The sequence below is a fragment of the Parus major genome, chromosome 26 (assembly GCF_001522545.3).
Source record: "Parus major isolate Abel chromosome 26, Parus_major1.1, whole genome shotgun sequence".
Lineage (NCBI taxonomy): Eukaryota > Metazoa > Chordata > Aves > Passeriformes > Paridae > Parus > Parus major.
Window position 1 is genome coordinate 2312856 of NC_031795.1, and position 12696 is coordinate 2325551.

The 12696-nt window shown below is 57.0% G+C and overlaps 1 protein-coding gene across 2 annotated transcripts; it reads left to right on the forward strand.

Moving 5' to 3' along the window:
* The first annotated feature begins 6 nt into the window (after positions 1-6).
* Positions 7-3584, forward strand: PIM1 (Pim-1 proto-oncogene, serine/threonine kinase). 2 transcript variants are annotated; one of them, XM_015650951.1, is made up of 6 exons: positions 7-115; positions 206-312; positions 402-452; positions 784-1150; positions 1756-1932; positions 2182-3584. In XM_015650951.1, exons 1-6 carry the CDS (start codon positions 34-36, stop codon positions 2331-2333), a joined length of 936 nt encoding a protein of 311 aa, XP_015506437.1. In that variant the 5' UTR covers positions 7-33; the 3' UTR covers positions 2334-3584. The 2 variants fall into 2 exon arrangements, with proteins under 2 accessions (XP_015506437.1, XP_015506436.1); XM_015650950.1 differs by having other exon boundaries at positions 7-312.
* Positions 3585-12696: the final 9112 nt, after the last annotated feature.

Below are 12696 nucleotides of genomic sequence, written 5' to 3' on the forward strand. Positions count from 1 at the left end.
CCCGCAGGCCCCGCCACCGGCCCCGCCACCGGCATGCTGCTCTCCAAAATCACCTCGCTGGCGCATCTCCGCTCCGGGACCGCCGCGGAGCTGCACCCCGCCAAGCTACAACCAGGTCAGGGACGCCCGGCCCGGGGGTGCCCGTCCCGGCTCGGGGCCGGCCGGGGCAGCGGGCGGAGCGCTGACGGGCGAGTCTCGTCCACAGGGAAGGAGAAGGAGCCGCTGGAGCAGCTGTACCGGGTGGGCCCGTTGCTGGGGAGCGGCGGCTTCGGCAGCGTTTACTCGGGGATCCGCCTCTCGGACGGCGCCCCGGTAAGTGGCGGGGCCGGCGGCGGGCGGAGGAGGAGGGGGCTCGGCGGGGCGGGCGCCGAGCTCATCCCGCCGTTCCCCTCGGCTCGCAGGTGGCGATTAAACGCGTGGCCCGGGACCGCATCTCGCAGTGGGGCGAGCTGGTGAGTGAGCGGGGCCGGCGGGAGAACCCGGGGCGTGACGGGCGGGAATGAGCCGAGACGCGGGAGGGTGGAAACCGGGACAGCGCGGGGGGAGCGGGTGTGGGGTCACCGGGGGACGCGGGACATCCCGGGCCGGGGAATGCTTAGCGCCGATGGGGGCGGGCAGGAGGACACCGGGCTGCCCAGGACCGGTGGGAGCGAGCAGGGAGACACAGGAGTGTCCCCTTGTCGGGGGGATGCCCAGGACCGGTGGGTGCGGTAAGGGGACACCTGAGCGTGCCGCGGGCCAGGGTAGCTTAGCCCCGCTGATGGCAGCGTGGTCCCCCCGCAGCCCAGCGGCAGCCGTGTGCCTCTGGAGATCGTGCTTCTGAACAAGGTGGGCTCCGGCTTCCACGGCGTCATCCAGCTCCTGGACTGGTTTGAGCTGCCTGACAGCTTCCTGCTGGTGATGGAGCGTCCGGAGCCGTCGCAGGACCTCTTTGACTTCATCACGGAGCGGGGGTTCCTGCCGGAGGAGATGGCGCGGGGGCTGTTCCGCCAGGTGCTGGAGGCCGTGCGGCACTGCAACAACTGCGGCGTCCTGCACCGCGACATCAAGGACGAGAACATCCTGCTGGACCTGGCCACGGGCGAGCTCAAGCTCATCGACTTCGGCTCCGGCACCTTCCTCAAGGACACGCTCTACACGCAGTTTGACGGTGAGCCCAGAGCCAGGTGACGCTCCCGGTGCCGGGCATTGCGCGCCCGGGCCGGACTCCGGAGGTTTCCCCGTGGCGGGGGGGACGGCATGAATTCTGCAGCCGCTGCCAAGTTGCTGTTTGGCACGGGGAGGATGTTGTGAAACGGGAGCCGGCTCCCGGCCCTGCTGACAGCCTCCGTCACCCAGCCTGGCTCGGGCTGGGGCGGGGGAAGTCAGTGTGATAAAAACACCCCGGGGAGGGGGAGAGCAGAGGGGGGGTTTGCAAAACCCGAGCACTGGCCGGTTTGGTTTGAAGGTGCGGAAGGGCTGGGGCTGCTCCGCTCCCCTTGTTTGCCTTGGTTTATAATTTTTTTTTTTTTTTTGCCATTGCGGGGGGGGAAGGCGTGGTTTTTCCCCACCCGTGGGTGGGTTTTTTTCTTCGCTTGTAACGGCCGGGCCTTCCCCGGGCCCTGCTGCCCTCTTCTGGCACCGGCGCCTTCCTTTTACAACCCAAAGTTTGTAAACAACAGTCACGTGCTGGCGGGAAGGCGGGCGGGTCACGCCGGGTGCCAGCGTCGCCAGGGATGCTGGGGTGAGGGGCTGATGGGCTCCTGTGTCCCGCAGGAACGCGGGTGTACAGCCCCCCGGAGTGGATCCGCTTCCACCGCTACCACGGCCACTCAGCCACCATCTGGTCCCTGGGCGTCCTGCTCTACAACATGGTGTGTGGGGACGTCCCCTTCGAGCAAGACGAGGACATCATCCGGGGACAGCTCTTCTTCCGACGGCGCATCTCTCTCGGTGGGTACCCGGCTGTGGGACGTGGGTGGGATAAGGGGCTGTGGGAGGCAGCAGCTCCCAGGGAGCTCCGGAGGGGCTTCATCTCCCACGGGTGGCTGGAGGAGGTGGCACATGTGCTGCCACCCTGCTCACCTCCCAACCAGAGGGTGCACGGGGAGGGCTGGGCACAGCTCGGACCCTGTGGATGGTGGCACAGGGTGCACAGGAGCCTGCTCTGACTGACCGGTGCTTGCTGGTTTCTCTCCCCAGAGTGCCAACACCTCATCAAGTGGTGTTTGTCCATGCGCCCCTCAGACAGGCCATCGTTGGAAGACATTTTCAACCATTCTTGGCTGCAGGACATTCACCTGGAACCAGCTGAGATCCACCTGCACAGTTTGATCCAAGAGCCTGACAAGTAACAGCCCCATGCTGGTCATAAGAAGCAAAGAAAACCAGACTTTTTCATCTTGACCATAGCACTGAGCAGGGATCCTGAGATGTTCTTAGATGGGAATGTGCATATCTTGTCCTGGAGCTGGGCTGGGGACCTGCTCTTCCAAGTTCTGGTAGCTACCATCCAAGCCAGCTGTCCTCGACTCTGTCTGAATGACCTTGTCTCTTCTGAGATTTTATCAGTAATTTTTTTTGGACTGGTTTTGGAGGCTCTCAAGTGTCATCTTGACCTGCTGAATTGGATGGCAAGTGGATCGGAGACCTGATTGCAAGAAAAGCTTCAGTGGGGGAAAACTGTGGGGAGGGCAGAGCCTATGGCCAAGTGGCTGTCCCTTCTCACTGTCCCTTCTCTCTGTCCCTATGCTCATGTGCCTTCTGTTTGATCTGAGCTGTGCTGGAGGAAAGAGTTGACTTTTCCTACAGTGCTGCTTTTCTGATACTCACCTGGGCCTATAGTTCCTTTTCCCTGTTCAAAAAGGAAATGGGTCAGAAGATGCTTGGGAACCAAGTAGGTTATGCCTCGCCTCCTGTGCCTCCATCCCACATAGGTTTTCTGGGATTCTTTGCTTCTCTGTGCCCTCACGAATGCACAAACAATGCAAATCAACAGCTGTAAATGTGTACATAGTTCTACAGGAGCAAAGCTTGATGTACAGTTGTGAATAGTGATAACATTTTGCCTTTTTTTCTCATTTCCAGTTTTTGTTTTTAATTTATTTTCATGAATTTGTTGTTTGTTTGTTTTTTTAAAGGAAGAGTTCTAGCCGCTAGAATAACTTATTTATTTATTTATAATTCATGTGGGTTTCCAGCCCATGCCTTGCTTCTACAGCTGCTGATCCCCCGGTTTTCCATTCGGGTTTTCCCTCTGTTTCTGTCCGTTGTCCATCCCCGGGCCTGTTGTGTTTCTGTCAGATGTCTGGTGGAGGTGTGGCGTTGCTGCTTCTCCCCAGCTGTCTGTGTACATAGTTCTGGGTGCTGTTCTTTCCTTGCCACGTGCAGATCTCAGTTTGCAGATGAATTTGGGTTTTCTCCATGGGTGTCTTGTTGGGGGCTGGGGAGGGGGGAGCTGGCCCGGGCTGTCCGCACTGTCCAGTCCGTACCTGTAAGCAAGTGTGTAGCCGGCGGGTTTTGTTAATAGTTGATATTGTACAGGGGAATTGAGAAGTCTTATTTTTTTTATGCGGTTTTAAATAAAAACAAAACACTTGGTGTGATGGAGACATTCCTTGGTTGCGGGGTGGGATGGATGGGAGGGTATGCTGTGAGTTGTGGGGTACCAGTGGCCACACCATTCAGGGACATTGTCTCCAGCCAGGCTTTACTCCAAAGATCCCACCCCAGCACAAACCGGGACCAGCAAGTCAAAAGCACCAGGGGGATAGCCGGATCCGTCCCTCCACGGGGTGTTTCCAGAGCTGACTGCTCCTGGCAACTCTCCTGGGAGAGATCAAAGAGGTGCTGAGCCCTTTTCGTTCCCATTCATCCGCAGGCTGGTGCGGAGCATGTGCTGGAGCTGGCGAGTAAACAAACATCAAAGCGACCTTACGAAACGCAGGATGTTGTCAGCCAAATTCAGTTTTGGTAAGGCAGATCCTGTTGCTCCGGCTTTGTTGGGTGTTGCATGCCAGGGGCTGGTGGGTGCAGGAAGCTGCCAGCGGGCTGTCCCCACCTCCAGCTCAGCCAACGCAGAGGAAGCTGATCTTCGGATTACGAGAAGTCGGTCGCTATCAGTCAGCAGTGGTCGAGTTTTTTACCCTCCAAACTGTCAAACCCCATTTCCAGCTCTGCGGCACTTCAGGGATGTTTGTTTGTGTGTTTTCTTATCTTGGTTTGGTTTTTTTGGGGGTTGTGTTTTTTTTTTTTTTTTAATTAGTTTACATGCGTTGAATTTTGGAGCCCTGTTTCTGCATGACCCAGAGCAGCTGCTGCTGCATGCACAGGGCTGTGTCTGCTCCAGGGAAGGGGCAGCTTTCCCTTTCAATAGGTGACTTTGCAAATCCCCAGGCCAGATCTGACACAACAGGACCCTTCTTTCCTTGGCTTGCTCCAGGGCTTTTTCCTTAATATCCCTGTGTCCAGTGAGCAGTCCCCCTCCCCAGCTCAGCCTGGGCTCTCCTGTCCTGCTTTCCAAGGCCTGGGGCTGCTAGGAGGGAATGGGGGGTCCTGGAGCCACATCCCAGCCTCATGGAGTGACCTGGTATCACATCTGTGTCTCTGCCTTGGTGAAGAAAGCGTTAAGTTGGTTTGTTTGTTTTTCTTTTTTCTATTTCACTCAGCTGCATCTTTCATCTCCTTGGGGCTGCTCGAAGCAGGAAGCGCAGCTCCAAGCGCCGTCAAAGTTTAGGCCTATTTTGAGATGTGGTTTCCATCTACCCTCTCTCTCTTTCCCCCTCAAGACCATCCGAGAAGCCGCTCTTACACGAACACAAACATCCCCACCACACCTCCTGCTACCCCATGGAGCCCCTGAGCCCCTCTTGTAGCCACTGTCCCCCCCAGCAGCACCAAAACACTATCTCAGGCTGGGCCTGGCCCACCCTTCCCGTAAGCGCTCACAACTGTTGCGGTGTTTCTTAGAAAACTGAGCAGAAAGGTCAAGCAGGTCCCATGTGGAGCTGGGTGCTGATAGTCCCTTGGCTTCTGCCTGTGTCTGGTGATTTTGTCACCCCCAGGCTTGTGCTACAGGCATGGGACAGAGCTGGCGTGTCCCCAGCAGGATCCCGCTGAGCCAGGGGACTGTCGTGTCCAAGGGTTGGGTGTTGGACGGGTGTGTGTTTGATCCTCAGTGCTCCAGCATTCCTGAGCAGTAATACATACACAAGTCTGACTGCCACCACATTTGTGTCCCAAATGTCCCTTTCTCTGGAAAAGGATCAGTGCATGTTTGATTCTCTGAGCACCAGCCTTCCTGAGCAGTAACACCATCACGAGGACAAGAGCCACCAGATTAATGTCCCAGGTCTCTGCCACAGGGAAAGGATCATGGCAGATGTGATGGAGTTGCCTGTTCTCCCTTCCAGGCTGCCCATCGCTGTTGTACTCAGGGCCTGGAGGAAAGAAGAGCCCTTTTCACCCCTCATTTTTCCTCAGAGGTGATATTTCCTGCACTTTGGGGCCATCAGACATGACAGGAGAGGATGAAAACACAGGAGTAATCCACTGGGAGGTGGCTCAGAGGCAACACTGCTGTCCCACCTCCCTTTCACAAATTTTACTTGCTCCCCTGTGTCAGGAGGCGAAGCACCCACAATGCAGAAATTGGATAAAAATCAGCGAAGCAAGACCAGGAGGAGATTTTGGGCTGTTGGAACTCCAGTTCTGGAAGCACTGGAATCTCACAGCTGACTGAGGTCTTTCAAAGGGCCAGCACTCATCACATCTGTGCCTCCCTGTGCACATCCATCCCCAGCTCAGGTGCTTGGTGATGCAGGAAGGACCAGCCAGGGGAGCCTGGAGCCGCAGCAAAAGGGACATTTATGTTTTATACATCCCTTTCTGGGAATGGGAGATGAGGAACAGCCAAACTTCTGCCACAGCTGGAGAAAGGCATATGAGCACCAAGGAGAAAAGTCACCTGGGGAGCAGAGCCCGGGCTCGCCACAGGGACCTGAAGAGCCAGAAACTCGGAGGTGGCACCTCATCACCTCCCTATCCTAAGGAAAACATCCAGCTGCCCCCAGGCACTGTCTCAAACCCTTTGGCTTTCTTGGCACAGTGAGTCACAGGAGCTATTTTTGACTCCTGCCTTAGGTCGAGGTGAATTATCAGCAAACCATGTGTCCCACGGCTCCCCGGGAATGAACCCTTGTGGAAATCAGTCTCTGAGCACTTTGCCAGGGGCCTGTGTGCCAACAGCATCATCTCCATGCAGGGAAACCGAGACACAGTGACCCAGCCTGCTGGAGACCTTTTGTGGTGGAGGTTCAGCTCACCTGCTTTCCCCTGCCCTCTTTCCTCAGGCTGGGATTTGCTGCGGGAGCTCCCAGCTCTAATCCCCCGATGTCCCCAAGTCCCCTGGGCAGGGGATTGAATCCTGCAGGAGACCAAAGCCCTGCCCCCTCTCAGTGTGAAACCAGGGTGAAACCTGTCCCTTCCCAGGCTTCCCGTGGCACCCCCCACCCTGCTGGGATAGTGAGGGGGGCCAGGTGCTGGTTTCAGGCACCTGGAGCCCCACTCAAGACCAGAGTCTCATGTTTTGGGGTTTACAGTGACTGTTCCAAGAGCAGATCCACGCTCACCCTGCCTCCGTGACACATCGAAACTGCATCACTGAGCCTGCGAGTTGGTGGGGGTTTTAAAGAGGAAAAAACACTTTATTCACCATAAAAAACCCCAAACCAACCGCAAAACCTTTCCAACATGTAAAGTTGAGTCAAATTTAGCAGCTTCAGCTAGAGAAACATATTTTGAAAGCTGCAATTGAAGTGTTTCTTTCATCCCTTTCCAAGCTTTTGGCCCCCTACCTCCAGGGTAATATTTTTGTGTCCTTGCTCACTGGGTTTATTACAGTTAGGAGGGGGTTAAGCAACCCCAAAAATGAAACAGCAGCTCCTGTTACAAACTGCAACAGCCACTTCAGCGGCCCTCAAATACCACAGAGGCACGTGTGTGAATACGAGGGGCAAGCCGGTGTCGGGATGGAGATCTCACCCGCTGAGAAAGCTGTGAGAGAAACAGAAGCAGCAAAATGTCACTTCAGGTCACCCAAATTCCCCATCTCTGTCCCTGAAATGGGCAGGCAGGGCTGGGGCCCTCAGCATCAGAAGCAGCCCCAAGGGAATCCAGCCGTGCTCTGCCAAGCGTGCAGCACGGATGTGCCGTGGCAGCCCCAGTCTCAGTGCCAGGCTACTCCGGGGAGTAGATTGCTCCCTATAGAATGCCCACACTCGCAGGGGTGCACACACATGCCCAGGTATGTGTAGATCCCCCACAAAGCACACGGATTTGGCTCCATTTGGCCCAGTTTAGCTCCTGCCCTCGTTAATCAACGCCTGACATAATCAAGGTCCAACTGTGAATGCCAAGGACTTGGATTTCACCCTCCAGGGTGGGTCTTCCCACCTTTTGGGAGCGGAGCAGGATGTGGGCAGAGCACACAATGAGCCCCCCACCCTCGGCAGGGCGCAGGGGTCACTCCTCTGTTGCTCTAGCAGGGTGTTTCCAAACAATACCTTGATAAAGGCAGTAAGTGAAGCAGGAGAAGATGATGTGTGAATTGCCATGGAAGAGCGGGAGGGGAAACTCCGGGAAGGATCCAGCCCTCGGGTTGGGGAGGAACAGCAAAGCCAACCCAGTCTGCCGGCAAGGAGGGGACGGCAGGATCCAAAGGAGCTCTGCAGGGATTCACAGATGCTAAAAGTGATCCTCTGACAGACGGACGGACAGTCCGTGCTCCCGCGGGGGATGGGTCCCATTTCCCAGAGTTTGCAGCCGTGTTATGGGATGAGGGGATTTGCGATAACATTGTTGGATGTGTTATATATGATAAATATCCCAGGGTTTTGAACTCCGGGTGGAAGGAGCGGCGTCTCCACCCAGCTCCTTCCTGGAAACCTCGTTAGTCCAACACAGCCCCTCTGATCAGGAGGGCAGTGCTCTCCCTGCAGCTGGGTACCCTCAAATGTGCTATTTTTGCCAGCTCTGAAGTTTCCTTTCTCCGCTTCAGCTTCAGGATGGGAAAAGGAACCGATTCTTCTCTCTCGAGTTTCATTGTCGTTCAGAATCGAAAGCTGCTGGAGATGCTGGGCTCGTTGTCAGAGCCAGGGCTCGCTCTGTCCCCCGAAATATCTCCCCGTACCCTGGGAGCAGGTGAGGGAAAGAGCAAAAAGCGCTGGCTCAGGGAAAGCCGGCAGGTCCCGGTACCGGTGCTGAGGCATCGGGACGAGCCCGTGCCGCCCTCTGCTGTCAGTCCCAGCCTTCCCAAACGGGCTGGTTTGAAGAAAATCCCCTAATTTAAAATATTTCTTCCTTTTATAAAAATGCTTTCAGCCCTCCCGTGTCCTGAAAAGCTTCTTCTCTCCTAGGGATTGGTCGACCTGGCCACGGGCAAGATGAACTCGGTGTTCAAGTAAGGACTGGGCTCAGTGCTTTGGTCTAGTTGTCAGGGTGGGGAACAAAGGGTGGACTGGATGATCCCAGAGGTCTTTTCCAGCCTAAATAATTCTGTGGTTGAATTCAGTTGTGGCACATTCCTCTAGACCAAAAGTGCAGGTGAGGCCACCACGCTCTGGAGGTTCCCCCTTGGCTGGGGCAATGGGATTAATTCTTCATCCACTGCCAAGTTACTGCTTGGCAAGAGATGAATGTTGTGAAACAGGAGTTCCTGGCTCTGCTGACAGCCTCCGTCACCTCCACTGGCTCTGGTGGGGGCTGGAGTTGGGGCCAGTGTGACAGAAACACCCTTGATGGGGCAGCAGAGGCGGCTTCAAAACCTCGGCTGTGTCTGGTTTAATTTGCAAGCAAAAAGGGCTTGGGCTGCTCCTCTTCCCTTGTTTGCCCTGGCTCATGATTGGGGATTTTGGCCAGTGAAAGGGAGGATAAACACAGGTTTTTCTCCACCCATGGGTGGGTTTTTCCCTTGCATGTAAAGTCCAGGCCTTCCCCAGGGCTGCACTGCCCTTTTCCAGCACTGTGAGCTTCATTTCACACTCCAGAGTCTGTAACCAAGACCCAGGGGCAGGAGAGAAAGCAGCAGGTCCTGCCATGTGCCCCTGGGCAACTCCTGCATCCCCAGGGATGCCCAGGTGAGGATCTGGAGCGGCAGCATCCGTCTGATGGGCTCCTGTGTCCCGCAGGAACGCGGGTGTACAGCCTCCCGGAGTGGATCCGCTTCCACCGCTACCACGGCCACTCAGCCACCATCTGGTCCCTGGGCGTCCTGCTCTACAACATGGTGTGTGGGGACGTCCCCTTCGAGCAAGACGAGGACATCATCCGGGGACAGCTCTTCTTCCGACGGCGCATCTCTCTCGGTGGGTACCCGGCTGTGGGACGTGGGTGGGATAAGGGGCTGTGGGAGGCAGCAGCTCCCAGGGAGCTCCGGAGGGGCTTCATCTCCCACGGGTGGCTGGAGGAGGTGGCACATGTGCTGCCACCCTGCTCACCTCCCAACCAGAGGGTGCACGGGGAGGGCTGGGCACAGCTCGGACCCTGTGGATGGTGGCACAGGGTGCACAGGAGCCTGCTCTGACTGACCGGTGCTTGCTGGTTTCTCTCCCCAGAGTGCCAACACCTCATCAAGTGGTGTTTGTTAATGTAAAATAAATTAATAAATGAAACAAATAAATAGAAATAAATTTTGTGTGTATCCGAGTGGGTTTTCTTATAATTTTTTTTTAATTTCAGAATGGTTTGGGTGGAAATACACCTTAAGTTCATCCCGTTCCACCCCCTGCCGTCGGCAGTGACACTTTCCATCATCCCAGGCTGCTCCAAATCCTGTCCCTGGCCTTGGACACTCCCAGGGATCCAGGGGCAGCCACAGCTGCTCTGGGCACCTGTGCCAGGGGCTTATCACCCTCACAGGGAACAATTCCTTCTCAGTATCCCATCCAGCCCTGCCCTCTGGCAGCCATTCCCTGTGTCCTGTCACTCCTGGCCCTTATCCAAGGTCCCTCTCCAGCTCTCTTGGAGCCTCTTTAGGCTGTCAGGTGTCCCCGGAGCCTTCCCTTCTCCAGGTTGAACGTTCCCATCCTGGCTCCAGAGCAGACGGGCTCGATTTTTGCCCTTCCCTGGGCGGTTTCCCCGTCACCGCCCCTGCCCCGAGCCAAGATGGCGCCGCCGGGGGCGCTGAGGCGGCCGGGGGGCTCCGCCTGCAGCACCCACCGCACTCACTGGGCGGCGCCAGCGGGCCCTCCTAGTGCGCATGCGGTCATTGCTTGTGTAGCAAAACTACATCTCCCGGCATGCACCGCGAACCACGCCGGGTCATCCGGCAGCCTGGAGACGACAGACTACAGTTCCCGGCATGCTGCAGGGAAGAAGGCGTGAGCACGTGACTCCAGACGCCTCTGCTTTCTGACCCTGCGGGGACACCGTCCTGCCAAACGAACCCGGAAATGCCACCGAGTCCCGCGTGGGTCCCACATGGCGCCGCTCGGCCCCGCCGCCCTCCCCTCACACCCCCGGGCGATCAGGCCCGGACACCGCGCCCAGCCCTCCCGGTGAGCCCCTAGTGCCCTTTCCACTCTGCTCCCATCCCTTCTCCATCGGTGTAATAGCAGCCCGGCGCTGTTGGGCCGTTCTGCTGCTGCCTTGACTCACGGCGGCCTCGGTACCGGCAGCACCGGCCCGTCCATCATCAGCCATCCCTGCACAGGGCGGGGCCGTGACCCTCCTCTGCCCACAACCCACACCAGCGCTCCCTGTGGCCGCACCGGAGGCTCCTCCAGCCCCGATCACAGCTGGAGCCCGGCAGGAACGCGCGGCTGTCTCTTGACCCCTCAGTGTCACCTCGCGTGTCACCTCCCGTGTCACTTCCCGTGTCACCTCCCTCACAGCCTGGCCCGGGGCGAAGGAGCCAGAGGAGCCCTCGGGCGTTTGTTGGGTCCTGGGGCAAACCCGAGGGAAAAGCCGCTCGTGGGACACCGGAAGGCACACGGCAAACAGCAGGGACAGGAATCCAGCGGGGAGCTCCGGCCGCTGCTCCCTGGCACCAGCTGACAGGGAGAAACGGACTCAGCTTGCACCAGGGGAGCTTTAGCTTGGGAAAATCAGGGAAAATTTCTCCACGGAAAGGCTGTCCAGGCCTGGCACAGCTGCCCAGGGCAGTGATGGAGTCCTCATCCCTGGAGGGATTTAAAAGACGTGAGGATGTGGCATTTGGGGACACGGGTTAGCGGTGGCTTTGGCAGTGCTGGGGAATGGTTGGACTCTGATCTCAGAGGGCTCTTCTAGCCTGAGCGATTCTCTGCATTTTGTGGACCCAGCAATCTCTCTAGAATACAATTTTCCTGTATCCAGTATGTCCAATATGAGGACAAACACTCCCCTCCTGAGTGCTGCCCAACAGCCCTCTCTGCTTTATTACCCTGCAGTTTAGAATACTGAAGTATTTGTTGTACTTGTTTGTGTTTGCTGTTCATTTGCTTTAATAAAACACAAAAAACTTTGCTTGGATTTCCTCACAAAACCGATTTTGTGAAGAAAAAGTGTGTTATTTCCACATGACTGCAGTGTATGCTTAAATGGTTACTTAAGGATTTGTATGTAATTACAGAAATGAGAACTTCACACATCGGTGCATTTCTTTGGTATTTGTGTTTTTCCTTCTGCACTAAATTGTTCAAAGTTTTTAATGTGTAACTGAACAGCAGAGCAGCTTCCAGGGAACCCTGCAGAATTCCCAAGTGTGGGATTTTCTGCGAAAGAACTGGCAAGGCAGGAGAATAAGATTTCCAGAGGTGCTCTAAGTGCTTTTGGGTGGCTGGGATGGTTTCCAGCCAGGTTCTCAGAGCATCCCTGGGACTGGCAAACCCCGGACAAGCCCCCAGTCTCCTGGAGGCCTGGAGAGCGAGGCAGGGACCTTCTGGAGGCAGTACAGCACTTTTCAAAGCACTGCTCTAAGAGCTGAGAGTCTCCAAGGTGCGTTTGATGCCCCTATCCGGGATTCCCTTGGACATCCTGATGGGAACGTGCTTTCAGAGGAAACTGGTGCTGTTTAAACTGTGACATTTTGGGGGCAGCCTGGCTTGGCCGAAGGCTCTGGGGGCATCGGCCTCTGCCCTCGGCTGCCACACCGGGGAACAGCGGGGACAGCAGGGACAACGGGGAAAACCGGGGACAGCAGGGACAACAGGGACAACGGGGAACACCGGGGACAGCGGGGACAGCCAGCCTGCCTTCGGTGCGCACGGCGTCCTGGCTCTGCCCTAAAACACCCAAGTAAAGAGCGTGAGTGAGGTCCGGGGAGTGGAAATAGCGTCGTTCAGGGCAAACGAGGGCAGAGAAACGCAAAGATCCGTTAAAAAGCGGCAGAACGGCGCTCCCGGCCCGCAGCTGCGGCACCAGGGGGAGGCAGAGCGCGGACAGGGGGACATCGGGAGACACCGGGGGGGACAGAGGGACACGGGGGGACAGCGAGGGACACCAGGGGACAACCGTGGCAGTCCCGCGTCCCCTCCGCTGCCGCCGGGACACGGCGGAGCCCGGCCGAGCGCTCCGAGGATCGGGAGCTGCAGTACCGGCTGCGGCCGCGGGAGGGCGCGCGGGGCCCGCGCCCGCAGATCGGCTTTGAAACGCACCAAAACCTCTGATTTTACACCAAAAACTTTGATTTTACACCAAAAACTCTGATTTTACACCAAAACCTCTGATTTTACACCAAAA